The 27,959-nt window shown below is 52.3% G+C and overlaps 1 protein-coding gene and 1 long non-coding RNA gene across 2 annotated transcripts in view; both read right to left on the bottom strand.

The window, feature by feature from the left end:
* Window positions 1–1,161: 1,161 nt before the first annotated feature.
* Window positions 1,162–27,959, bottom strand: part of LOC141730105 (uncharacterized) — a 31,178-nt gene continuing 4,380 nt past the window's right edge. The window contains exons 2-3 of the long non-coding RNA XR_012581560.1: window positions 1,544–1,622; window positions 1,162–1,358 (exon numbers count right to left, since the gene is read on the bottom strand). This is a non-coding gene — a long non-coding RNA (uncharacterized LOC141730105). The remainder of the gene's footprint in view (window positions 1,359–1,543; window positions 1,623–27,959) is intronic.
* On the bottom strand, window positions 23,350–27,480 carry LOC141730103 (uncharacterized). Its single transcript, XM_074546740.1, has 3 exons — window positions 27,347–27,480; window positions 24,644–24,709; window positions 23,350–24,491 (listed from the first exon to the last, which is right to left on the bottom strand). The coding sequence occupies exons 1-3, from the start codon at window positions 27,384–27,386 to the stop codon at window positions 23,485–23,487; spliced, it is 1,113 nt and encodes a 370-aa protein (XP_074402841.1). The 5' UTR covers window positions 27,387–27,480; the 3' UTR covers window positions 23,350–23,484.

The raw sequence follows: 27,959 nt of genomic DNA on the forward strand, positions 1-27,959 counted from the left end.
AGCCGTTCCCTCCACTCGTGTCCCTGGGCACCAGAGGGAAGAGGTTCCCACAGCCCCAGCCAGGGACCCGCTCCCAAGGCTGTTGCCATGGCCATCAGGGCTGGGACCAGCTGGGATGCTCGGTTTTCACGGGCCGGGGTTCAGGAATGGGATTCCCCAATTTCCTGCTCCTGCTAAAACCACTCTGCCCTCACTGCCCTCCCGCCTCCCATGGAAAGCACAAAAGGCAAAGATCCTAGGCTGGGATAAGAACAATTTATTGGGAACAGCAACGAGATAAGGAACAAATGGAACAGAAAAACTATTGATCACAGAAGGGATAAATAAAATTGTTTACAGATAAAACTAAAACACAACTGCCTGGCTCTTCCCAGCAACATATTTCCCCCACCTGGAAAGGACACCCTTCTTCTCAGGGAGAGAGAGTCCCTTTCCTGCCCCTGGTAATAACCTGAGGTGAGAGTGAATGTAATGACAGGGCCATGGAAAGACCCTCATGTTCTTCAGTTCTTCACTATGTCATCGACAGGGGAAGGTATTGGGGCAGTTGTCTTCCCAGCATGGATCACATGGATCGTAGGAAACATAGATCACCTGCGCTCTTCCCAACGTTAGACCTCCATTGGGGATGAAGCTGGAGCAGTTCACAAAGCTCCTCCTGCAGCTGGGGCACTCGCAGGGCTTCCCTTAGTGGCACCTCCGTTGGTGTTTTGTCATGTTAGAGCTATCGGTGAAGCTCTTCCCACACTGGGAACACTCGTAAGGCCTCTCCCCGGTGTGGATGCGCCGGTGCCTGATGAGAGTGGAGTTGTGCTTGAAGCCCTTCCCACAATCAGGGCAGCAGAAGGGCCGCTCATCCGTGTGAATCCGCTCATGCAGGAGGAGATTGGAGCTGCTCTGAAACCTCTTCCCACAGGTTGGGCACTCGTAGGGCCTCTCCCCAGTGTCGATGCATTGATGCCTGATGAGTTCTGACCTGTAGCTGAAGCCCTTCCCACATTCCCCACACTCGTAGGGCCATTCCCTGGTATGGATCATCTGGTGGCGGATCAGGGTGCTGCTCTGCCTGAAGCTCTTCCCACACTCCAAGCACTTGTGGGGCTTCTCTCCATCATGAAGCTGCTCATGGGCCACCAGCTCTGAGCTCTGTCTGAAGCTCTGTTCACCTTCCTGGCTCAGGGAGGGTCTTTCCTCCTCAGAGCACCCTGGGCTGCGTTTGCAGCCCCTCTTCCTATGGAATCTCTGGGGAGTTTCCTTCCCATTGGATTCCTGTGCCCTGGAGTCACTCATAACAGCCTCTTTCACAAGGTTCTGCTGTGGGGATTTGTCCTCTCTGGTCCCAGTCCTCAGCTTCTTGTCTAGGGGAGGAAAGACAAGGACAGGATGGGATTTGCCTCCGTGCCAGAGGGAAGGGGAAGGAGATCCCCCAGTGCATCCCCAGCAGGACGGCGTTGGCAGCAGGGTTGTCCTGCAGCCGGGGGCCATGATGGGCTGGGAGATGGAGCAGGAGAGAGGAGGAAAGGGGCACTGACTTCCTTCTCACCTGCCTGGGTGTCCCGGGGATCCTTCCTGTTCCTCACAGCCTCCTTTTCCATCTGGCAATGGTTTGGGGATGGGAAATCCTGTTTTGGGAGAATAACAAAGGATGAGCACATTGAGTTTTGTACTGGTTTGAAGGCAAACCTGGGGAGGGTCTAAACCAAAATTGCAATTCAAAACCAAAATGAAGATCAAGGCAATGATACAGAAAAACTGCCTTAAACTCACAGAGTCAGGATATAACCTGACACACTGTTGGTCAGGGTGGTGGCAGCCGTCCCAATAAATGGTGGCTGTAGTCCTGTTGGAGAGATGAACATGGTTCTGTCAGAGCAGTGATCCTGGAGAAGGATCTGGTCTTCCTATGAAGGTCGAGTGGTGGTTATGGAGCTCTTGTCCTCTGGGAATCCAGTAGGCAAGCTGCTCCTGGTTGTAGCAAGGCTCAGCTTATATCCAGGCAGGAATGCTTGGTTCCTCCCCCTGGGCGGAGCATCCCACAATGGGATGATGGAATTTTATCCGTCCAGCAGTGACACTCAATGGCCCATTCAGAGAAGATATCTCCCCTGGAGGGTGTTATCAGGGCTGAGTCATGGAAGAGATAAAGAACACTGCCCCACCTGTTTATAGCAGTGCGGTAATCCCTGCTCAGGGGGTGAACACCACCCCCCCAACCCAAACTGGCTCAGGTGTAAAACCCCCACCCAGGGAATGCCACACACACATGGGATGATGTCACACTTGCCCTGCTCCATGGGAGGTCTCTGTCCCTTGTCACTCATTTTTCTCTTTCTTTCCATTTCTCTCTACCTCAGATTTACTGTTCAATAAGATCCACTTTGGATTTGGTTGTGTTAGCACCTTAATTGGGGCAGAGGCATCTCTGTAACAATTTTCTTAACCAAATTGCCATATTGTTTATGCACAGTGAGTTCAGGGCACTGTTCTCTGATCCCAAGTGCCTTTGACAACAGCATGATTCCCTCCACTCAGGAGGTTGTGGCTCTTTCTGGAAGAACTCTTGGAAACTTGGACACCGTCCCTCCTTCCTCCTGGTAAGCTTATGGAGCTTATAAACGCTTTATTTCTTTATGGGAGAAATGATGAGGAAAAGGGCTTTTATGGGTGGCCAGTGTAAAGAAAATAATTTGTCGTCCTTCCTTATAAAGTTGTTAAAATCACAGGAGGAAATGGAGCAAATGTTACCAGTGAGACTGACAAGGTTCAATCACCCCACAGTGAGGAATGCAAGGCAGCTAAAAGTCCCAGAAGAAACCCAGCTCAAGTAGATAAATTTCCGAATAAGTCCTGAATTCCCAGGATTGGGGGCTTTACCAAATGTGACAATCATTTTTCTTTTTTATCCCTTTGTTACCTTTGTGACTGCTACACAGAGCTTTCCCTTCCTTTTAATAGTCTGTATTGGGCCAAATTTCCACTTTCCTTTTATCGGAACCTGCCAGCAGCTGAGCTGGAGCTGTGCAGGAAGCAATGAAAATTGGATTTGCCTCATCACTGCTTGGATTATCAGTTTATTCATGTTTGGGATTTGTTTGCGCTTTCATTCCAAGTTACTTGTGGGAAGAGCAAATATTCTTCAAAGTGATTTTGCAGAGTCAAGTTTGATTGATGCCTAGTTTATTTTGTCCAGTGCTCAGAGGATTCTCAGGGGGTCTCTGTGCCTCTCGCCCTGGGGGATGGTTGGGAGGGGTTTGGGGGGGGGGTTTCCTGTCCCTCTCACACCAGGCCGTTCCCCCGGGGGTCTCCATCATTCTCACCCAGGAAATGCCTGGGGGGTCTCCCTCCCTCTCACCCCTGTGCCAGGGGGTGCTCGGGGCAGTCTCTGTCCCTCTCAGCCCAGGGGATGCTCGGGGGTCTCTGTCCCCTCACCCTGGGGGATGCTCGGGGGGTCTCCATCCCTCTGGCCTCAGGCAATGCCTGTGCAGGGCTGGGGACCAGGGGCTCTGTGTCCCTCTCACCGCTGAGGCTGCTCGGGGCTGAGGGGGCTCTCCCACCTTCTCACACCTGGGGAGGCCTGGGGGGGTCTCTGTCCCTCTCAGCCCTGCTGTGACCCCACCCAAACATCATCGGGGTCACAGGGACAGAGACACCCGCAAACCCCCAGAAGGGCTGAACCTGGGATTTGGTTTGGGGCTGAGGATTTAGGAAGGGGCTGGAATTGGGGCTGGGTTTGGAGTTGGGACTGAGATTTGGATTAGAGTTGGGATTGGGGTTAAGGCTAGACATGGGATTGGCTTTAGGGCTGGGGCTGGGATAGATGAGTTTGGGACTGGGATGAGAATAATACAGAACTGTGAGTGTGTCTAAACATGGAGTGAGTCTGAGACCAGGATCAGGGTCAGGTTTGGGATTGAGCTCACCCAGAGCGGGACATGGGGGATGTCACAGCGGGAAGGTTTGGGGAAAATCCTGGTTTGGAGAAAAACAAGGTGTGAATGCCTTGTGTTGGGGATTCCTCCCATCCACGTCCATTTCTAGAAGACACCTGATGTCCAAAAATCAAGAGTGAATAAAAAAAAGCCACCAGGAGTTTCCCATTTCCAGTCTCATCCCTCTTGGGTTATGGTTGGTCCCCCATCTCCGGGCTGGTGGGGATTCCATCGGTCCTGGGGATCCCTCTTCTCCAGGGTCCTGCTTATGGATTCTGGGAGGTTCTGGGGTCCCAAGGTCCCCCTCTCCAGCCTCCCCTCAATCCAGTAACTTGAGGTTCCCCCTTCTTTCCACCACCCTGTCCTGGTTTAGGTCCAATTTGGTTGAAACCCTCCAAAAGGAGTTTCCTCTAGAATGCCAATTCAGCAGCCCCACCCTCAGCCAGTCCGGGAAAATATTTCCGGAAAGAAAAGTCTAAAAAAACTTTTTTTTACAGGCAAAGCATTCACCAGCACAAAAGTTGAACAATATTAAGCAATAAAACCTCCTGCTGCTCCAAAATAGATGACAAACTCCAGAAGTCCCTTCTTTGGTTGTAGCTCCAGGCACTCAGAGTCTTATCAGTGCCTTATCAGTGGCTTATCAGTCTCTTATCAGTCTATTATCAGTCACTTATCAGTCTCTTATCAGTCCATCCAGCGCTGGAAATGCCTCCGCCCAAGTCCATCCCGGTGGCCCTCAGGCGGGACCTGCCGGTGGTGTTCTGGTTGTTCAGTCCAGAGCAGGTTTAAACAGCTCCAAAGAAAAAGAAAAATCAAAGTCCAGGGAACTTCTCTGCCTCAGAGACCTAAAAACTGATTAAAAGCAAAGGAGTGCTCTTTCCTGCTGTCTGTCCATCCAGCAGCCGGAATGTAGAGGAGTGAGTGCAGTTTCTGAAAACAAACTGCAGCTTCTTCCTCCTCCCTTCGCTCTCAGAACCAGCCTAAAAGGCACAGAACTTATTTCTGGACTAAACAGACCGATGGGGGTACGGGCATCATGAAGTCACCCCAGGACACCCCTGTCAGGGTCAGGGGGTCCCGTCCCCGCCTCATCTCCGGGCTGCCGGGGGTCCCCCAGCTCCGGTATCGCCCCTTCCCCTCTCCCCGCCCCGGGGGTCCCCCGTTCCACAGCCCCGGCTCTCACAGGGATCCCCAAAACCAATGTCCCGCCCCATCAGTACCGGGCCATCTCCACGTGGACCCCCCTGGACCCTCCCGAAGGGCGATCGCGGCTCTTTTCTCCCCGAAATGCTCCTCTTAGGGAGCCCGGAGATATCCGGGGCTCGAGTCCGGGATCTGCCGGCTCCGAACACTCTCCAAAAAATCCTCCCGGAGACCCCTGGCTGGAGACGGGGCGAGCTCGGCCTCCGCCCTCCCCTGCGGCTCGGGGCTGGGGGCGATGCTCCCGGGGCAGGGGGTGCTGCAGGCTCGGCGTGCGGGCGCTGCGAGCGCCGCGATTCTCCCGCTCTTGCTCCTGCTCCTCCTCTCCCTCCTCTTCCTCCCGCATTTCCTCCGCTCCCAGTCCGGACCCCCCTTTCCCACCGCTCTGCCCCGCGGCCCCGTAGCACCGGCTCCTGGGTGGGGGAGCCCCCGATCGGCCCCAGGGCTGGGCAGGGGGCTCGGGGACCCCCCCGGGGCGGATCCGTCCCCCGGCCCGAGCCACAAATTCCGCTCCGGGGCCGCTGGGCTCTGCGGGCCCGCCTGGCAACCGGTGAGTCATCGGAGAGAAAAGCTCTGGTTGGCTGAAAATTGTTTACCGCGTTCTCTGATTGGCTGGAATTGTAAAAGGCGCTACGCCCTGCGGGTGTTCCTCGGAGCTGCGGAGTCCAGGCGGGAGCCTTTTCCCGATTTCTTTCTCTCCCTTTCTCCTCCCCATTTCTTGTTCCGTTCAGTCCACGTTATTGAACGTGGTTTGAATCGTCCGTTGCTTTCCCACGCTCTCATTCTCTCCTTCACTGGGGCGGAGGCGTCTCTCCCTCGCGGGGTCGTAATCCATGGACAGGGTCCCTTCCCACCCCAGTCCTTCCAGGACTCGCTTCTATTTCCTCCCTCCCTCTGCTTCCAGAGGGGAAGGTGCTGGAAAATGTACATCCACGCCACCTTTGCTGTGTGCTCTGGGAGCCCACAGAGCTGCTGGATCTTCTTCCCTTGGGAGAGAAGCTCCTTGGGAGGCACGGCAGGAGCAGCACCCTGGGAGCCGCCTCGGGAATGCCCCTCTGGGATCCACGGCACACACTGCCAGGGTCTGGAATTCCAGTTCTCAGCTATTAAAAGATGTTCCTGCCCTTGAGGGCAAAGCTGTCAAGAAGGAGCCAAAAGCCAAGTGGAGCAAGATCTTACAGTGGCATTTCACTGCCAGCCTTCCTAACTTCACCCATGGCTGCTGTAGCTCCTGAATTGGGAATTAAATCCGGGCACGGTCTTTGGTGTGAGCTGCCCTGGGTCAAGGGAGACACTGAGAGAGAAACAGAGCAGGCAAAGAGAGGCAGGAGAGAAAGGAGGGCACAAACACAATCAGCTGAGAATGTGGCACTCTGAAAACAGACCAGAACTGACTGAAAAGGAATATAACAGAAAGGAATAATTTTGCATCTTTTAGTTACTATCAAAATACAATTTCTTCCCCTTCTCACAAATCTCATCCCAGTGTCATTCAGCAGGGCTGTCAAAAAGTCCTTAACTCTGGGTGGATGTTCCAGGCTGCAGCCACAAGGAAAGAGGGAATGGGGATTTTCCTGCTCCTGGGGAGTTTGACATCCTCAGCTGAGGAGAGGAGGAGGCACCAGAAGAAAAGGGCAGCCGGGCTTCACCCTTCCTCCAGAAAGAGGGGGGAAAATCTCTCGTACTTTCTGCAGCTGCTCCCACAGGGATGTGAGGGCTGATCCCAGAGCCCCAAAGGTCACAGTCAGGGCTGCCCTCAGGGAATGCTCGCCTGGTATGGAGGGGCAGTGTGGGAGCACCTGGATCTTGGGGTACCCAGCTGCCCCTCATGTTTGGAGGTGCCTGAGGAGGGCTGGGATGATGCCAGGGACATCCTGCAGTGACATCCCCTCTGTCCCACTCTGGGTGAGCTCAGTCCCAAACCTGACCCTGACCCTGGTCTCAGTCTCACTCCATGTTTAGACACACTCACAGTTCTGTTTTCACTATTCTCATCCCAGTGCCTGACTCGTCTACCCCAGACAGAATCCCAACAGCAGCCCAAAAGCCAATCCCATGTCTAGCCTTAACCTCAATCCCAGCTCTAATCCAAATCTCAGCCCCAACTCCAAGCCCAGCCCCAATTCCAGCCCTTTCCTAAATCCTCAGCCCCAAACCAAATCCAGGTTCAGCCCTTCTGGGGGTTTGGGGGTGTCTCTGTCCCTGTGACCCCGATGATGTTTGGGTGGGGTCACAGCAGGACTGAGAGGGACAGAGACCCCCCCGGCCTCCCCAGGTGTGAGAAGGTCAGAGAGCCCCCCCAGCCCCGAGCACCCTCAGTGGTGAGAGGGACACAGAGCCCCTGGTCCCCAGCCCTTCACAGGCATTGCCTGAGGCCAGAGGGATGGAGACCCCCCGAGCATCCCCCAGGGTGAGGGGACAGAGACTCCCGAGCACCCCCTGGCACAGGGGTGAGAGGGAGGGAGACCCCCCAGGCATTCCCTGGGGTGAGAATGATGGAGACCCCCTCGGGAATGGCCTGGGGTGACAAGGACAGGGACAATCACAACAAATTCCTCCTGAGCGTCCTCCAGGGTGCGAGGCACAGAGACCCCTTGAGCATCCCCAGGGCACTGGACAAAATAAACTAGGCAGAAATCAAACTTAATCCTACATAAAATACTTTGATGAATATTTGATTTTCCCGAGAGTCACATGTGATGGAAATGCAAACAAATCCCAAACAGGAATTAACTCACAATAGAAGAAATTCTGTGGCAATTCCACGTTTCATTGGTTCCTGCACAGCTCCAGCTCAGCTGCTGGCAGGTTCCAATAAAAGAAAAGCAGAAATTAGGCCCAATACAGATTATTAAAAGGAAGGGGAAACTCTGTGTAGCTGTCACAAAGGTGACAGGGATGTAGAGGAATAATGATTCTCACATTTGGCAAAGAACGCAAGCCTGTGAATTCCAGAGTTATTTGGGAATTTAGCTACTTGAGCTGGGCTTTTTGTGGGATTTATAGCAGCCTTGTGTTCCTCACCATGGGGTGAATGAACCTTGTCAGTCTCACTGGTATCATTTCCTCCCTTTCCTCCAGTGATTTTAACAAACTTTTCAAGGAAGGACAACAAAATATTTTCTTTTTCACTGGCCACCTACAACAGCCAATTTCCTCATCAGTTCTCCCATAAGTTGTTCAGAGGAAGCTGTGTCCAAGTTTCCAAGAGTTCCTCCAGAGAGAACCACAACCTCCTCCTTGGAGGGAACCATCCTGTTGTCAAATGCACTTGGGGTCAGACAACAGTGCCCTGAACCCACTACGGAAAAATAATGTCGCAATCTAGTTAAGAAAATTGTTGGAGAGATTCCTCTGCCGCAATTAAGATGCTAAAAAGACCAAATCCAAGGTGGATTTTATTGAACAGTAAATGTGAGGTAGAGAGAGAGATGGAAAGAAAGAGAAAAGGGGGAGAGCAAGGGAGTCAGAGGGACAGAGACCTCCCCTGGAGCAGAGCAAGTGTGACATTGTCCCCTGTGTGTGTGGCCTTCCCAGAGTGGGGGTTTTACACCTGAGCCAGTTTGGGTTGGGGGGGTGGTGTTCACCCCCTGAGCAGGGATTACCCCACTGTTTCAGGTTGCCATGCAAGATGTAACCAAATGCATGTTTTCAATCCCCACCTTCAGCAACTGCTATAAACAGGTGGGGCAGTGTTCTTTATCTCTTCCATGACTCAGCCCTGATAACACTCTCCAGGGGAGATATCTTCTGTGAATGGGCCATTGAGTGTCACTGCAGGACTGATAAAATTCCATCATCCCATTGTGGGATGCTCCGCCCAGGGGGAGGAACCAAGCATTCCTACCTGGATATAAGCTGAGCCTTGCTACAACCAGGAGCAGCTTGCCTACTGGATTAACAGAGGACAAGAGCTCCATAACCTCCACTGGACCTTCAGAGGAAGACCAGACCCTTCTACAGCATCACTTCTTGGACAGAATCGCATTCATCACTCCAACAGGACTGCAGCCACCATTTAATGGGACGGCTGCCACCACCCTGGCCAACAGGGTGTCAGGTTATATCCTGACTCTGTGAGTTTAAGGCAGTGTTTCTGTATCATTGCCCTGATCCTAATTTTGTTTTTGAATTGGAATTCTGACTTAGACTCTCCCCCTCTTTTGCCTTCAATCCGGTGCAAAATTTAGTGTGCTCATTTCTTGTTTTCCTCCCAAAACACAATTTCCCGTTCCTAAAACTTAGCCAGATGGAGGGAGAGACTGCGAGGAAGATGCCCCAGGACACCCAGGCAGGTGAGGAGTAAGTCAGTGCCCCTTTCCCCCTCTCTTCTGCTCCGTCTCCCAGCCCAGCACAGCCCCCGGCTGCAGGACAACCCTGCTGCCAACACCATCCTACCGGGGATTCACTGGGGGGATCTCCTTCCCCTTCCCTCTGGCACGGAGGCAAATCCCATCCTGTCCTTGTCTTTCCTCCCCTAGACAAGAAGCTGAGGACTGGGACCAGAGAGGACAAATCCCCACAGCAGAACCTTGTGAAAGAGGCTGTTATGAGTGACTCCAGGGCACAGGAATCCAATGGGAAGGAAACTCCCCAGAGATTCCATAGGAAGAGGGGCTGCAAACGCAGCCCAGGGTGCTCTGAGGAGGAAAGACCCTCCCTGAGCCAGGAAGGTGGACAGAGCTTCAGCCAGAGCTCAGAGCTGGTGGTCCATGAGCAGCTTCATGATGGAGAGAAGCGCTACAAGTGCTTGGAGTGTGGGAAGAGCTTCAGGCAGAGCAGCACCCTGATCCGCCACCAACACATCCACACTGGGAATGGCCCTACGAGTGTGGGGAGTGTGGGAAGGGCTGCAGCTGCAGGTCAGAACTCATCAGGCACCAACGCATCGACACTGGGGAGAGGCCCTACGAGTGCCCAACCTGTGGGTAGAGGTTTCACACCAGCTCCAATCTCCTCCTGCATGAGCGGATTCACACGGATGAGCGGCCCTTCCGCTGCCCTGAGTGCGGGAAGGGCTTCAAGCACAACTCCACTCTCATCAGGCACCGGCGCATCCACACTGGGGAGAGGCCCTACGAGTGTCCGCAGTGTGGGAAGAGCTTCACCCAGAGCTCTCACTTGACCAGTCGCCAACGGAGGCACTGGAAAGGGAAGGCCTCCAATGCCCCAAGTGCAGGAGGATTTTGTGCACTGCCCCAACTCTAATCATTGGAGTATCCATGTTGGGAAGAGCCCTGATGATCCATGTTCCCATGATCCATGCTGGGAAGACACCTTTACCTTTTCCTGTCCCTGCCAATGACATGATGTGGGATGGAAAAACAGGAAGGTCTGGCCATGGCCCTGTCATTACATTCACTCCCACATCAGGTCATTCCCAGGGGCACGAAATGGACTCTCTCTCTCCCTGAGGAGAAGGATGAAATTTCCAGGAAGGGGAAATTGTGGCCAGGAAGACCCAGAAAGTTGTGTTGTAGTTTTTCCTGTAAACAGTCCCTTCTGTTATCAATATTGTTTCTGTTTTCGTTTGTTCCTTATCTCGTTGGTGTTCTCAGTAAATTGTTCTTATCCCAGCCCAGGATCTTTGCCTTTTGTGCTTTCCATGGGAGGCGGGAGAGCAGCAAGGGCAGTGCAGTTTTAGCAGGAGCAGGAAATTGGGGAATCCCATTCCTGAATCCTGGGCCCCGGAAACTGAGCATCCCAGCTGGTCCCAGCCCTGATGGCCATGGCAACAGCCTTGGGAGCGGGTCCCTGGCTGGGGCTGTGGGAACCTCTTCCCTCTGGTGCCCAGAGACAGGAGTGGAGGGAACGGCTGCAGCTGAGTCGGGGCAGGCTCAGGTTGGATGTCAGGAAAAGGTTTTTGCCCAGAGGCTGCTGGGGCCCTGCCCAGGCTCCCCAGGGAAGGGTCCCAGCTCCAGGGCTCTCTGAGCTCCAGCAGCATTTGGACAGCGCTGCCAGGCCCAGGCTGGCATTATTGGGGTGTCCTGTGCAGGGCCAGCAGCTGGACTGGAGGATCCTGATGGGTCCCTCCCAGCTCAGCCAATTCTGTGGTTCTGGGATCCCATGAGCCTGGGGATGGGACTGCCAATGGTTGCCATGGCAACGGGCTGTGGCTGCAGGCCTGAGCTGGTGTCCATGGCAACCACACCGGCATGGGGTCTCCATGGAGCTGCCATGGAAACTGACCATAGCAACAGGGGTCCTGGTGATGGTTACCATGGAAACTGACCATAGCAACAGGGTCCTGGTGATGGTTGCCTGCTAAGGATCAGATTTGTCACAGGCCCTCAGAGAGGTTCCATGGGAACTTTCCAAGAGTCCCCAGGCTGTTCCAGAGCTGGAATGCCACAGGCAGAGACAGGGGCCCCATGGACACCTCCCAGGGCTTTCTGTGGATGTTAAAGAGCCCTGTGGTGAGAGGCAGTCACAGCCATTCCGTGGTGACATCCGAGGGGACCTTGTGCTGCAAAGGCACCCATCTTGAACAGGCACTCACAGGGGTTCCACGGTGACATCCCAGGAGTCCCCAGGCTCCCAAAGAGCCAGGATGTCCCAGACACTCACAGGGGTTTCTGTCATGGGCACAGTGGGAGCTTCAGGCAAAAGCCTCATTTCTAAATTGGAGAAACTCCTTCTGAGACATGAGGTGGAGAAATGACTTCCAACAGCCTCCATGGATCCTCAAACCTTTGCAGGACCCCTAGACTTCTAAAATTCCTTCAAAGAGAGGAGACTGGGAGTTGCTGGATCCAATCTCAGCCCCAGAATTTGTCAAATGTGTAAAAGATTGAACAGGTGGTATTCGACTAACAGAATTTGTCCTGCAGGATTCATGATAGAATACCAGATGAATTTATATAAATATGTCTCTGGCTTATTCTGATCATGATCAGATTGAAAGATCACCAGCACAGTTATTTACTCCACATTTCAGGAGCTATAACAATTATTAGAATATAGTGCTCTAGGAAGCAATTTTGAAGTCAGCATGGCCTTGCTGGAGTTGTTGGAGCCCATTGCAGGCAGAGCCTCCTGCTCCAGCAGAAACTGCCTTTCCTGTTGTCCTGGTTTAGGGCAAGTTTGTTAAAGAATCTGCAAAGGAGGGCCCCTCCAGAAAGCGAAACCCACACGGCCCCTCCCCTCCAACTGGTTCGGGAAGAATTCCTCGGAGAGAGGTGGAAAGAACCTGTTTATTTGACTGGCACAGCATCCCCCAGCACACAAAATGAACAATACCAAATGACACCACTCTGAGAAAGATGACAAAATCAGAAAGTCTCTTTCAGGGGTGGTTGCTCTGTTCTCAATCCCTCCAGTGCTGGGGCAGCTGCTGCAGCCAAACCTTCGGTGTTCCCGGGTCCCAGTCCAGAGCAGGTTCGAGATGGTCACAGAAACAGGAGACGAGAAACAGTCCAGGAAGGGATGTGGACTGTTTAGCTAGAACTAGCTAATAAGCAGAAGCCAAAGCAGAGCAGAAGCGAGAGCAGAAAAGAGAGCAAGCAAAGCAGCAAGCCGAAATCAAGAAGTGAAAACAGCCCTATTTACTGCCCCTCTCTGTGTCCCTGATAAGAGAAACCCAAACAAAACTCCCACTCTTCAGAGCCGGTCTTAAAGGCACAGAACAGATGAATGGAGATAGAAGCATCATAACGTCACCCCAGGACATTCCACCCCTTATCCCCATATCATCAACATACTACCATACATCATGCATTATTCATACAAAATTTCCATCTGTTCCCCCAAAATTTACAAGCAATACCCATCATGCCTTCATCACATCCCCACACTGGACCACTGAATCCAGGCCCTATATTACAGAGCTGCAGGATTCCCCCTTTTCACTTTACTCACTTAAAACTCCATCTATCACTTGCTCAGACCTTCGACACTTACACACTTCCTTCTCCATCTTCCACTTGCCCAGACATTCAACACTTACACATTTCCTTCTATCTCATGTCTGTATGGTTTAATGTACAGACAATGGCAGTAACATCAAATGAACAGTGATATTGCATATCATTCTTACCCCACAATCAGATCTCCCTGAGGTACACATCGTGTTGTTCCATCTCTTTGCATTATCCACCACATGCAACCTGGTCCCTGAGCAAAGACAACCCCACGAATGGGTTTGCCTGTACTCGAGGCAGAATTGATCCACACAGTCTTCCATAACAAACCTCTGATATGTACCACTGGGACTTTGTCTCCTTCTATTACATTCAGGGACAGACTGGGCAGGACCTGCTCGGCTGGTGGAACCTCGGGTGTTAACTAACCAGGTGGCCTTTGCTAAATGCTGCTCCCAATTTTTGAAAGATCCCCCACCCAAAGCTTTCAACTGAGTTTTTAGTCGTCCATTGTACCTCTCCACTTTTCCTGCAGCTGGTGCATGGTAGGGGATATTGTACACCCACTCAATGCCATGTTCCCTAGCCCAGGTGTTGATAAGGCTGTTCTTGAAATGAGTCCCATTGTCTGACTCAATCCTCTCAGGGGTGCCATGTCTCCACAGAACTTGCTTTTCAAGGCCCAGGATGGTGCTCCGAGCCATAGCATGAGGCACAGGGTAGGTTTCCAGCCATCCAGTGGTGGCCTCCACCATGGTCAGCACGTAGCGCTTGCCCTGGCGTGTCTGGGGCAGTGTGATGCAGTCAATCTGCCAGGCCTCCCCATACTTGTACTTGGACCACCGCCCACCATACCAGAGGGCTTCACTCGCTTGGCCTGCTTGATGGCAGCACATGTCTCACAGTCATGGATAACCTGTGAAATACTGTCCATGTTTAGATCCACCCCTCGGTCTCGTGCCCACTTATGGGTGGCATCTCTGCCCTGGTGGCCTGAAGCATCATGGGCCCATCGAGCTAGGAATAACTCTCCTTTATGTTCCCAATCTAGGTCCATTTTGGATACCCTTATCTTTGCAGCTTGGTCTACCTGCTCATTGTTTTGGTGCTCCTCATTGGCCCTATTCTTGGGTACATGGGCATCTACATGGGGGACTTTCACAGGTAGCCTCCCTACCCTGGGAGCAATGTCTTTCCACTCATCAGCAGCCCAAATTGGTTTTCCTCTACGTTGCCAGTTAGCCTTTTTCCACCTCTCCAGCCATCCCCACAGAGCATTGGCTACCATCCATGAATCAGTGTAGAGGTAGAGCTTTGGCCACTTCTCTCTCTCAGCAATGTCCATGGCCAGCTGAACAGCTTTGAGTTCAGCAAATTGACGTGATCCACCTTCTCCTTCAGTAGCTTGTGCCACCTGTCGTGTGGGGCTCCATACGGCTGCTTTCCACTTCCGGTTCATCCCTATGATGCAACAGGAACCGTCAGTGAAAAGAGCGTAGCGTGTTTCCTCTGGGGGCAATTGGTTATAGGGAGGAGCCTCTTCAGCCCGTGTCACTGGTTCTTGTTCCTCTTCATCTGTGACACCAAAATTTTCACCTTTGGGCCAATTTGTAATTACCTCCAAAATCCCTGGGCAATTCAGTTTACCTGTAGGGGCACGTTGAGTGATGAGAGCAATCCACTTGCTCCATGTAGCACTGGTGGCATGGTGAGCGGAAGGAACTTTGCCTTTGAACATCCACCCCAGCACTGGTAGTCAGGGTGCCAGGAGGAGTTGTGCTTCAGTACCTATTACCTCCGAGGCAGCCTGGACTCCTTCATAGGCAGCCAAGATTTCCTTCACTGTGGTAGTGTAGTTGGCTTCCGAACCTCTGTAGCTTCGACTCCAAAATCCCAATGGTGGACCCCGAGTCTCCTCAGGCACCTTCTGCCAAAAGCTCCAGGACAAGCCATGGTTCCCGGCTGCAGAGTAGAGCATGTTCGTCACATCTGGTCCTGTCCTGACCGGGCCAAGGGCTGCTGCATGAGCAATCTCCTGCTTGATCTGGACAAAGGCTTGTTGCTGCTCAGGGCCCCACTGGAAAGTGTTCTTCTTGCAGGTGACCAGGTAGAGAGGGCTCACGATCTGGCTGTACTCAGGAATATGCATCCTCCAAAAACCTATGGCACCCAGGAAAGCTTGTGTCTCTTTCTTATTGGTGGGTGGAGACATTGCTGTGATCTTGATGACATCTGTAGGAATCTGATGCCGTCCATCTTGCCACTTCACTCCCAGGAACTGAATCTCACGAGCTGGTCCCTTTACCTTGACTTTTTAATGGCCAAACCAGCTCCCAGGAGGATCTGGATGATTTCCTTCCCTTTCTCGAACACTTCCGCAGCTGTGTTCCCCCACACAATGATGTCATCAGTATACTGCAGCTGTTCTGGAGCCTCACCCTTTTCCAGTGCAGTCTGGATCAGTCCGTGGCAGATGGTGGGGCTGTGCTTCCACCCCTGGGGCAATCGGTTCCAGGTGTACTGCACTCCCCTCCATGTGAAGGCAAACTGAGGCCTGCATTCTGCTGCCAGAGGAATGGAGAAAAATGCATTGGCAATGTCTGTAGTGGCAAAGCACTTCACTGCCTTGGACTCAAGCTCGTACTGGAGCTCTAATATGTCCGGCACGGCAGCACTCAGTGGTGGAGTCACTTCATTCAATGCACAACAGTCCACAGTCAATCTCCATTCTCCTTCAGATTTTCGCACAGGCCAAATGGGGCTGTTGAAGGGTGAGTGGGTCTTGCTGACCACCCCTTGGCTCTCCAGCTCTCGGATCATCTTATGGATGGGGATCACAGCATCTCGAGTGGTTCTATACTGTCGTCGATGCACTGTGGAAGCGGCAATTGGCACCTGTTGCTCTTCTCCCTTCAGAAGTCCTACTGCACATGCGTTTTCTGACAGTCCAGGCAAGCTGTTCAACTGCTTGACACCCTCTGTCTCTACAGCAGCTATTCCAAATGCCCATCTGAGTCCTTTTGGGTCTTTGAAATTGCCACTTTGGAGGAAGTCTATACCTAAAATGCATGGGGCCTCTGGGCCAGTCACAATAGGGTGTTTCTTCCACTCATTTCCAGTCAGGCTCACATCAGCTTCCACCAAAGTAAAATCCTGTGATCCCCCTGTCACACCAGCAATAGAAACAGACTCCGTCCCCACATGTAATCCTTCCTTAAGCCACGAAGGTCCTTCAGGGAAAAGGACTCAATATTGGCATCTGATCTTGCACCTGCTGCTTTGACTCCTGATTTTATGTCAGGAGGCATCGAGGTTCCTTCTCCTTCATCATCATCATCATCCTCATCATCCACTGGTCGATTGGTCTTGGCTGTGCATTTCCCACTTCTAGTGCTGGTAGCAACAGCCATGGGTTTAGCTGCTGGCTTCGAGCCTGGGCTGTTGGCTGCAGCCTGAGTCACCGGGACAGCTGCTGATTTATCTCCCTGCCCCCCTGCCTCTGTCTGCTGCCCGACACTATCTAGCAGTGTGCGATAAGCATATGCCAGGGCCCAGCTCACTGCAATGACCTTCCTCTCCTTAGGCTCATCCTGGTACTTCTCTTTCAGATATCTCCCCACCTCAGCTGGGTTCTGAATTTGCTCATGGGGAAAATCCCAGACTATATGGTCAGAGAATTCCTTCAGGATTTGGCCCATATCCTCCCATTTCCCACACCACTTAGGATTTTCCACACCGGGGTCTACTCCTGAGTCAGGGGTCTCATCAGCCCGTCTAGAAATCTCAGCCCTCATTCTAGAGAAGCAGCAGACTGTATAGAGGAAGGTTACCACATTGAATACCAGAAAGATGGTCTCTTTAACGTTCAGGGGAAACTCAACATCCTTCAATAGTGATGCAACAGATTCATAGGAGAAGAAGGAAAGCAAAGGCTGAAATGCCTGATCCCCTGCCACTCCTCCTCTAACAAACTGGATGCATAACCACAGCCATGAACCATTCATACCTGGAGCAGACCCTAGCATGTTTATAAACTTTTTACACATCATTACCACCAAGCCCAGCAGGATAGCTATTCTGGTCACTGCCCCTCTGCTATAAAAACTACATATTAGGGACAATACTAAAGCTATTTCTGGATAAGAAAATAAACCTAGGGACCATGGAGGTATTAAGATCTCAAAAAACCCTAGGGACCAGAAATGCATGCAAGCTTTCACCCCAACAGACATTATGAATTCATAAAGCATGGCTATTAACTGCTTTATACAAACACAGAGTAATGGCAACCAAAATGCACTCAAAACAGGGTTTTTCTGCTCTCTCGAGCCCCACATGTTGGGCAGATTTTTTCCCAGTTTAGGGCAAATCTGGTAGAGAATCTCCAAAAGGGGCCCCTCCAGAAAGCAAACCCACACAGCCCCTCCCCCCAACCGGTTTGGGGAGGATTCCTCAGAGAGAAGTGGAAAGAACCTGTTTATTTAACAGGCACAGCACCCCCAGCACACAGAATGAACAATACCGGATGACACCGCTCTGAAAAAAGTGACAAATTCAGAAAGTCTCTCTCGGGGGTGGTTGCTCTGTTCTCAGTCCCTCCGGCGCTGGGGCAGCTGCTGCAGCCACAAGGTGCAAACTCTCGGTGTTCCCAGGTCCCAGTCTGGAGCAGGTTTGAGAAGGTTGAAAAAAGGAAAGGAGAAACAGTCCAGAAAGGAATTTGGACTGTTTAGCTAAAATAGCAATGAGCAGGAGCAAAAGCAAGCAGAAGTGAAGCAGAAGTAAGAGCCAGAGAGAGAGAGAGAGCAAAGCAAAAAGGCGAAAGCAGAACTATGCACTGCCCCGACTCAGTGTCCTTGATAAGAAAAACCCAAACAAAACTTTCACACTACAGAGACAGTCTTAAAGGCACAGAACATATGAATGGGATACAAGCATCGTAACGTCACCCTAGGACACACGGGTGTCCTGAACAGTGTCATCCCATTGTTATCCTTTTGATACTAATTCTGTTTGGTTTTATTTTATCAGCAGTCCTATTCATTATTAATTGGAGCAAGGAACAGCTGACAAGATTGACATCTATAGTTAATGCACACAACTTGACTGATGTCCTCTACAACGTGCACATCCCCATGACATCTGACACAAGGCAATTAGGAATGACGCCTATGTGTTTTGGAATAATCCTTGATTTCCATTTATGATTTTGTGGAAATTACGTTCAATTTTTAGTGAATTGTTTTAGAAAATAATTTTGTAAAGTTAATGCTAGTATTAATATGTGTTGATTGCTTTTGCTTTCGATTATTTGTGACTGGTTTTAACCATTTAAATATTGTTTATATTTAAATATAATAAAAGACAAGACAATCGTGAGTCACGGGGTCGTGTGAGAGTCTGTCCGAATTTTCCCTCATCTGCCTCACGATCGTCATTGGGGGACCACTGAAGAGAAGACCCCCCTGTCTTAAATCTCTGGCTCCAAGGGAGAAAGTCATGTGCCTGAGACCTGAGAGCACAGAGCAAAGTTATTGTTCTCACACGTGTTGTTTGCTGTGTGCTACACTGAGCCCGATGAGAAGAAGGGGCACCGTGCCCTTTGTGCAACAACAGCCTTGGGAACTGTCCCACCTCTCGGCCTGGCTGGACTTCTCCTGAGTTTCAGGTGGTCCCCCCACAGAAGACCCTCACCTGTTTTACAACCACCGGGACAGACAGACTGAGATGGAAGGAGCCTCTCCATCAAGGACTGAGACATGGAACCCCCATGTGAAAAGGCCCCTCTGCTCCTTCCAAGGACTGGGACTGAAACCCCCAGCCCGGGGCAGGTGTGTGGGGGAGGCAAGCTGACCAAAGCGAGATGTTTGCCTGCAGGTTGTGACCGCTGCACCAAGAAGACAATGGCTCTCGCTTACTGCTGAGAGCATGGACTACCTGTTACATCTATTCCTTATTGTATCTGTATCGCCCCCTCGCAATTTCCAATAGAGTTATCATAATAAAAAGCTCTGAGTTAGCGAGAGACTTTGAGATCTCTCCGACATAACAGGCAGATCCTTGACTGGACTGGACCAAAGGACTTCGTCTCTACATTTGGTAGCTCTATCCCCTCTCTCTTTCTCTCTCTCTTTTGTCTCTCTCTCTTCCCCCATCTTTTTCTCTCCCTTAATCCCTCTATCGCATTTTGCTGTGCTCATTCAATAAAGGTGCATTTGTTTCGATTATCATTGCAAACCCCCTTGTACTGTGTTGGTTCTTTTTGCACCCTGAGATCAAATCCACGAACCATCACGAAACCCGTCCAGGAGGACGGATCGTGACACCCCCTGAGGACCCCTCCCCAAATTCCCCCCAAAAGCTCCCCCAGCACCCCCAGACCCCGCTAAAACCCCCTCAATTTCCCCCACACCCTCCCCAAATCCCCCCCAAACCTCCTCAAGACCCCTCCCCAAATTCCCCTCACGACCCCTCCAGGACCCCTCACCTGTCCCTGCGCCTCCTCAGCAGCTCCTGGAGCCCCCCGTCCTCTCCCAGCGCCTCCCCCGCTCTCTCCAGCACCTCCCGCAGAACCTGCCCGAGCCCGAGGCGGCTCCCGGGGGTCCCTGAGGGGGTCCCGGGGGGCGGCGAGGGGGGAGGAGGCGCCCGCTCCATGCCCGGCCCTGGGGTCAGGGGGCGCTGCTTCATGCTCGGGTCTGATTGGCTGGAGCGGAACGAGGAGGGCGGGAGTTTCTGAGGGGAGTTGGCCGGTGATTGGTTGGTTTCGTAGAGGGCGCGGTGATTGACAGTACATGGGCGGGGGAGGCGGGCTTTGCCGAGGGGAGGCGTGTGGTGATTGGTTTGATAGAGGCAAAGAAGGCGGGAGTTACAAAGGGGAGATACGCGGTGATTGGTTGGTTCAGCTTAAGAGAGGTGGGAGTAGCTGAGGGGAGGCGTGCAGTGATTGGTTGGTTTGGGGCGGGCTGCGCTGTGATTCATTAATTTGGGAGATGAAGCGTGGTGATTGGATGGTTTGGAGCGGGGCACGTCACTATTGGCTGGGAAATGCCCAGCATTTTTTACGGAACAAACCCCATTTTTTGGGGAAAAAGTCTTGGATTTTTAAGGAAAAATTCCCAATTTTTGCAGCAGACACATTCCCAGATTTTTTGAACCCCCGTGACGCCAAATAACCCCAAAATACTCGAAATAAACCCCAAGGAACCCCAAAAAACCCCAAACAAATCAAGATAATCCTTGGGAAACAAACAAAAAAATGTCAACCTAAACCCAAAAATCCCCAAATGATATCAAGTACACCTAAAAAAACCCCATATACACCAACATAAACCCCAAGAACCCCAAATGATTCCAAATAAACCCACATAAACCCAAATAATCCCAAACAAACACAAATACTTCTAAATACACCCAAATAATTCAAAATAACCCCAAAACAACAGCAATAAACCAAGTAAAAACCAAGATAAACCCTAAATAGTCCATAAATAACCCCAAATAAACCCCAAATAAAGCCCAGTTCATCCCGTCTTCACCCCAAACCAGATCCCGAGCAATCAAAACGCGCGGCACTGATGACGTTCCACTTGCTGGGCACAAATTCAGAGCACTGGCCCCGCCCAGCGATTTTCAGCCAATCAGCGCCCGGCCGGACTCTGACTCATAACTTGCCAGCCACAGACCAAGGCCTCTCACTGCGGTAAACAATCACAGACAGCGCGGGGTAATTTCCAGCCAATCAGAGCGCGTCTCGCTGATGACTCATCAGTTCCGAGGAGCGGAATTTGGTGAAGGGGGGGAAGGTGACCCTGGGGAGGGGCTGGGTACCCCAAATTAATGCAAAACGGGGTCGGGACACCAAATCGGAGAAGGAGGGGCCTGAAGCCCCTAAAACCAAACAATGGGGAGGGGATTGGGGGAACGATCGGAAAGGGGAGAGTGGGGAAAAGAGGGGGGTGGGAGACCAAAATTGAGCTGGGAGGGAGATGGGACCCCCAAATTGAGGTGGGAGAGGGATGGGATCCCAAAACTGAACTGGGAGGTGGATGTGAGATCCCAAATTGAGCTGGGAGGGAGGTGGGACCCCCCCAAACAGGATGAAGGCAATTTTGTTCCTGGAATATGTAAAGTACTTTATGGATATGCAAAAAGTCGATAAATATGCAACAGGCTGATGTCATGGGAGACAAGGACAATTGAGCAAAAGTTGTTATGGCCACCAAGACTCCCCTAGTTATTTTCGGGGACACCCCTAATTAGTATGGTTTTCATTACATCAGCCTCTTGTATATCCATAGACCCTCATGCATATCCATAAACTAATTTACATATTTTAGGAACTATATTACACGGCCCATCCTTGGGGGTGTCTCCCCATTTCAGGAGCCTCCACTGAAATAGAAAATGTAAACTCCCTTGCTTTTACTACTACTATTATTAGTAGTAGTAGTAATAAAAATAATAATAATATACTATAAAAATATTAAATACTTTTGAAATTAATGAGCTCTCAGGCAAAGATATGAGAATAGAAATAACAGTTCTTTATTAAGAAGAATTAAAAATACAAATGCAGTAGTACAACCAAAAAAAAAAACAGTGAAAGAGTCAGAATCCTCCGGGAATCCAGTGAAACCAGTTCATCCTCTTGGAATACAGTGAGAATAGGGCTGATCCTTTGGGAATCTATTTCTTAACTCTGAAAGGCAGGTGAAAGGCAGGGCCATGGAATTTTTACAGGGTATCCCAAGGGTGGAGTTGGGGTTTGGGTCAGGGGAGGAGTTCTTAGCATCATAAGGAGGGTGAGATCAAATTCCTGACTCTTAGCAACAGCAGCACTCCACACAGAACGCATCCCAAAATCCTAAATTCCCTCTAAAACAACTGAGAAATTATGGAACTTCAGATATTGTCATGGTTTGAGCCTGGCACAGAGCCAGTGCCCCCCATGAAAATGCCTCACCCTGGTGTCTGCTGTGAGATGTGACCAGGAATAAGCAAAACAGGCTCTAACTTAAACATAAAGAACACTTTATTACTTAAACTACAGGAAAATAGGGAAAGACTATAAGGAAAAGAAAAAAAGAAATTGAAAACCTTACAAAAAAAACTTTCCTCCTCCCCACTCCCTGACTTTCCCAATCCGATACATTCTCCCAAATCAACTGCCCAGCCTTGGCCCCACACTTTAGTATACTCAAACTGCAGTTCATGAAGAGGAAAGGAGTCCTTCTTGTTCCATAGGCTTCTCCTGGAAACACACTGAAACCTCGTGTGCTTCCTTGTCACTTCGGCACCGCCCGGAAAAAGTCCTTTTGCTGCTTGTGACATCTTCCTTCCATGCCCAGTGCTCTCACCACTGACGGCATGGACCAGAGCTGCTTTTAGGGTTGTCTTTCAAGGATGCCTTGTCTCACTCCAAAAAGGCACAGTCTCTGCTTTGGGACATCTGTCCCCCCCATATTTTTCCAACCCCCTGGGGCCGGGGGGTCCTCACGAATGAACCCTCCTGGTTTTGAGGCACTGCCTCCCCCTAAATGCAGTCTGTGTCACAGGAACAACTGAGTCCATGGCCACAAGAAAAGTCCAGCCAAAAGGCCACTCCAAATCATCTCTCCCCATCCAATCATCTCTACGTTCTTCGGGCCAGGTCCTTGTCTCATCTCATCTCTTATCTCCCTTCTTATTCAGCTTCGAGGAGGATTAGCATTTTTGCAAGGCCCCAATCATGAAAGAAAGGGTTAAAAGTTTTCAGTCTCTATCTGTCCCGGAGTGGCACTCCCACACACGCTGCCCACACGCTGCCGCTCCGGCCGGGCACTCTTCCTCCCCCCTTCTCCTCCCGGGCTGGCTGCTATCACATCACATTCAGACGCCGGCTCTCCTCTCTCTCTCTCCCTCCTGGGGGAGGGGGGGGGGGGCTGGCTGCCCGATGTCTCGATGTCTCTTGGGGCTCCGCCACCCTTCCATCCTTGAGAACTTTCTCACCCCCATCTCTGTCCAGGCCCCGGGCCTACCGCATGGCTGCCCCTCCCCCGCCCAGCAGCAGCGGTCTGGACGGGGGAGAGATCTGACCTCTTCGCCGCGATGTCCCAAGAGAGCGTGCCAAGGGCAGTGCCCTGCTTTTAACCCCTGTGTATTCTCGGAGGTGTGTCCAAACCCCACTGGCTACACCGGGTGCCAGTCTCAAACCCAAAACCTTCATTGGTTTGACCACAGCTTCCCAGAATTCCCACTCCTTCCTGGTCAAACCACCACAGATATATTCGATGAATTTCCTTCATTTAAACGAGTTTGGGGTGTTTTTAAAGGATGAAGGTGAAGCAGAGGAAAATTAAGGCCAAACCAAAAGGCGAAGCAGCTAGGAGTGTTCCCAACATGGATCACAGGGAATGTCAGTGACCAGGGCTGTGCCCAAAGTGCCTCCTCCAGTGGGGGATGGAGCTGGAGCAGCGCACGAAGCTCTGCCCACACTCGGGGCACTCGCAGGGCTTCCCTTAGCGGTGCCTCCGTTGGTGTTGGGTCAAGGCAGAGCTGCTGCAGAAGCTCTTCCCACACTGGGGACACTCGTAGGGCCTCTCCCCAGTGTGGATGCGCCGGTGGGTGACGAGGTGGGAGTTGAGCTTGAATCCCTTCCCGCAGTCGGGGCAGCGGAAGGGCCTCTCCTCTCTGTGAATCCAATAGTGCCGGAGGAGATGGGAGCTGGTCGGAAACCTCTTCCTGAATTTATCACACTCATAGGGCCTCTCCCCAGTGTGGATGAGCTGGTGGGTGATGAGGTGGGAGTTTTTCCTGAATCCTTTCCCGCAGTCGGGGCATTGGAAGGGCCTCTCTTCTCTGTGAATCCGATAGTGCTGGAGGAGATTGGAGCTGGTCTTAAACCCCTTCCCACACTTGGAACACTCATAGGACCTCTCCTCTCTGTGTGTCCTCTGGTGCACCATCAGGCTGGAGCTCTGGCGGAAGCACATCCCACACTCGGAACACTTGTACGGCCTTTCTCTAGTGTGGGTCCTCTGGTGCGTGATCAGGTTGTAGCTCTGGCTGAAGCTCTTCCCACACTCTCCACATTCATAGGGCTTCTCCCCAGTGTGGATCTTCTGGTGCCTGATCAGGTGGGAGTTCCACCTGAAGCTCTTCCCACACTCCCCACACTCGTAGGGCCGTTCCCCAGTGTGGACCCTCTGGTGCACAATCAGTTTGGAGTTCCACCTGAAGCTCTTCCCACACTCCATGCACGTGTGGGGCTTCTCCCCACCATGGAGCTGCTCATGGAGCACCAGCTCCGAGCTCTGGCTCCATCTCTGGACGCCTTCCCGGCCCAGGCTGGCTCTTTCCCCCTCAGATCCCCGCTGGCTGCGTTTGCAGCCCCTCCTCGTGCGGTATCTCCGGGACTTTTCCTCCCCATTGGCTTCCTGCGCCGTGGAGCCGCTCAAAACGGCCTCTGCCACCAGGTTCTGCCGCGGGCATTTGTCCTCCCTGCTCTCCATGCTCAGCTCCTGCTCTGGGGGAGGAAGGACAAGGACAGGATGGGATTTGCCTCCGTGCCACAGGCAAGGGCAAGGAGATCCCCCAGGGCTGAGCTGCAGCCGGGGCCGTGCTGGGCTGGGAGATGGAGCAGCACAGAGGGGAAAGGGGCACTGACTTCCTCCTCACCTGCCTCAGTGTCCCGGGCCATCTTCCTCTTCCTCGCAGCCTCCCTGGGGTTGGCAATGGGCAATCCTGGTTTGGGGAAAACAAGGGATGAGAGCATTTGTAGGAGTGTCGGGGGGTAGGATGGTCAGGACGGACGGAGACGAGAGAGCTCTGCAGCCAGGGCGTGGAACTTGTGGTTTATTGCAAAGGGCCTGGGTGCAGGGCCCTGCTTGCAGCTGCCAGGCACAGCTCGGAGCAGGCCCGAGAGAAGAGTGGGGTAGAGAGGGTGAGAGGGTAACAGAGTAAGAGGAGAAGAGCGTAAGAGAGTAAGGTTCCCGTTACAATACAATAAATTTTCTTCTGTGTTGAATATTCTATTTCTCACTTAGCAGACTAGTACACGATACAAATCCTATAGCATTTACATTCAGCCTGTAAAAGTCATTACATCACCATACTGTGTTACATTTTAAACCCTAAAAACTCCTCTTTGGATCCTTTCTGCTGAGCCAGTAGGGTCTGCTCTGACCCTTGGATCTGTCTGCAAGAAGAGCGAATTTTTTCATGAAAAGGGGATTACCTTCAGTCGGGCCATACCATTGTTTTCCGGTTGTTCACTAACTGATGTATCTCAAAGCTTGCTTTCATTTCAATCTTCCTTACACTTTCTATATTCTCAAAGTCTTTTGCCAGACAATCATATTTATAAGGCTTTCCTGTTTCATCTTCCCCAACACACATTGAGTTTGAAGGTCCCTGTGCCCGAGTCCATCTCTAGAATCACTGGCCACCTGAGCTCCAGAAAAACTTCCCAAACACCCAGATTCAGCCCTGAAAAAGCCTCCCAGGAGTTCCTCGTCCCTGGTCCCTCCTCTCTGGTGTTCGGGGGTTCCCCCTGTCCCAGCTGTTGGGGGTCACGCTTGGATTGGGGGTCCCCCTTCTCCTCGGTGCCCGCCCTGCCCAGTCTGCTGGCAGTCCCAGCAATGCCAAAAGCTCCCCCCGCTTTGCTCTCCCCATTTTGGGATGCCGGGGCTGTTTGGGCTCCCGGGCTCCCTTCTCCCCTCATTCTCTGCTCGGGGCTGCAGCGGCTCCAAGGAGTCTCCCCTGCCCCTCTCCAGGCTCTTGAGGCTCCCGCCAATGGCGGCGCTCCCCCTCTCTGGGCTCCCCACTTTGGGCTCCTGGCGGACACAGGGCTCTGCTCCTCCAGGCTGCCTCTGCCGGCAGCCGCCACCGGCACCTCCCGGTGTCCCCCCAAGGGGCCTTTTCTGCTCAGCCTTGGACTGCTTCATTCTCCAAACATCCCCAAAAATGCAGGGACCCCCGGGATATCCGGGCCAAGCTCCCCCTCCTCGCTCACCAGCGTGATGGGGGGGCGATGATCCCACAGGTGGGGGCTGCGAATTCACGCAGGGATCGATGGCGTGGTTCCCTCAGCTCAGCCTCCATCTGCCTTTGTCCCTCCTCTTCCTCTTCCTTCCACTCCTCCTCTTCCATCCCTCCCCCTGCTCCTCCTCCCTAATCCCACTTCCTCCTCCCCCTCCATCCCTGCCCTTCCCTCCCTCCTCCTCCTCCCCCAGCAGCAGCCACACCCTCGGTGCCCCCTTCCCGCAGCCCTCGCAGCCCGTGGGAGGAGCGGGGATGGAGCCGGGACAGGTCGGGATGGGCAGCGCGGGGCTCTCGGCTGCTCCAGCCGCTGCGGGTGGGGGGAACCCGGCCCGGGCCAAAGGAGAGGCAAACTGGGAAAACTGGGGGAACATCACAAAGCTAAGGATGCAGCAGAAAATGGAGCTGAAAGAGTTATGTTAACATTAAATACCAAACTATGAAAAAATGGAAATTCCAAAGTTTACGGAAGAGGAGAAAAAAGAATTTAAAAAAACAGGAAGGGAACAAGATAAATCAGGGAAATGGAAACTTCTTGACAGAAGACAATTTCTTAATAAAATGTGCTTCTAAGAAAATACTAGAAGACATGCATCAGAATACCCACTGGGGTACTCAAGCTTTGCGCGATAATTTTTTAAGGAACTATGGGTGCACTGGCATTTTGGGAGTTGCATAGGAAGTAACTGAAAGATGCTTAATTTACAATACGATAAATAAAAAGGTGAAGAGGAAAACAATATTAGAGGTCATGAGGTAGCTCATCGACCATTTCGAAGTATCCAAGCATAAGTTTAGATTTGTTAGGCTCTGGATTTATTTGTAAAAAATCCCATTTAATATAGAAGAGAATATGCCATATATTAGACAGAGGATTTTAGAAGAATAAAAATCTTTGAAGTATCACAAAGAACCGAGAAAAAACAAGAAAATAAAAAGGGAAATGAAAGGGAAGGGAATAAGAGGAAAAATCAGAAAGGGAGTGGGATCCTCTGCAGCTCTTGCCCCCTGCGTTCGCGGCCGAGGCGCCTGTCCCGGGTCCCGGCTCGCTGCCCGCCTCAGCTCCGCCTGCCCCGCTTTCCATCCCAGCTGCGGCCTCACTGCCCAGGGCAGCTCCACCCGCCCCGGCGCTGTCGCTCAATTTGTGTGCCCTGCTCCCACTGCCTGGCCCGTGGCCGCTCTGCCGCCCATGCTGGGCAAGATTGGGGTTGCTCTGTCCTGCCGCCTGCTCCGAGGTCACCGCGCCCACCGCACCCAGAGGGGGTCCCAGCCATCCCATCCCCGCCTGCCCTGCCCGTGCCACCTGCGCTGGGCACCGCCGCTGCTGCCGGGCTCTCCCACCTGCCTTTGCTCTGCCGGGAGCTGCCGGATCAGCCGCCATCAGCCATGGGGGGACTGCCCACGCTCCGCCTCGGGCTCCACGGGAAGATCCCCCTCTGTCGATTCCGGCAGCAGACCCTGCCCACACTCCCACCGAGCCTCGGCGGGATATCCTCCCCTGACCCCGCCCTGCTCTGAGTTACATCCCCGTGGTAACCACAGCTCCGGCTGTTCAGGGAAACTCTCTCTCTCTCTAGAGGAAGCACCTTATCCAAACACTAGGAGCTCAGTTAAAAGGCAGCCCTCTCCAAATCCTTTCTCAAAACACAGGAGAAAGGCCATAGAAGGTAAAAAAGTGAAAGAGTCAGATGAAGGGATTGCTCTATTTCCGTTCAGAGAGGTTCCCATCGGAGGGATGCGCTGCCCCGCCCCGCAGGAGCCACCAGCGCCCCTGCCGGCCGTGCCCGGAACTGCACCCAAGGGGAAAGCGCCGCAGCCCAAAGGCCGGGACTGGCTCCGGGCTCTGTTTGCTGTCCGTGCCGCAGCTGTTGCTGTTTGTTTGCTTTATTATACACACTAGTAAAGAACTGGTATTCCTATTCCCATATCTTTGCCTGAGAGCCCTTTGGTTTCA

Source organism: Zonotrichia albicollis, chromosome 9, assembly GCF_047830755.1.
Source record: "Zonotrichia albicollis isolate bZonAlb1 chromosome 9, bZonAlb1.hap1, whole genome shotgun sequence".
NCBI lineage: Eukaryota > Metazoa > Chordata > Aves > Passeriformes > Passerellidae > Zonotrichia > Zonotrichia albicollis.

Coding starts and splice junctions, on each gene's coding strand:
- LOC141730103 (XM_074546740.1), bottom strand. CDS start 27,386: ATGGCGGCTGATCCGGCAGCTCCCGGCAGAGCAAAGGCAG. Junction 24,710..27,346: donor TCCCGGCAGAGCAAAGGCAG/GTGGGAGAGCCC, acceptor TCCCCAAACCAG/GATTGCCCATTGCCAACCCC. Junction 24,492..24,643: donor GGCCCGGGACACTGAGGCAG/GTGAGGAGGAAG, acceptor TTCCTCCCCCAG/AGCAGGAGCTGAGCATGGAG.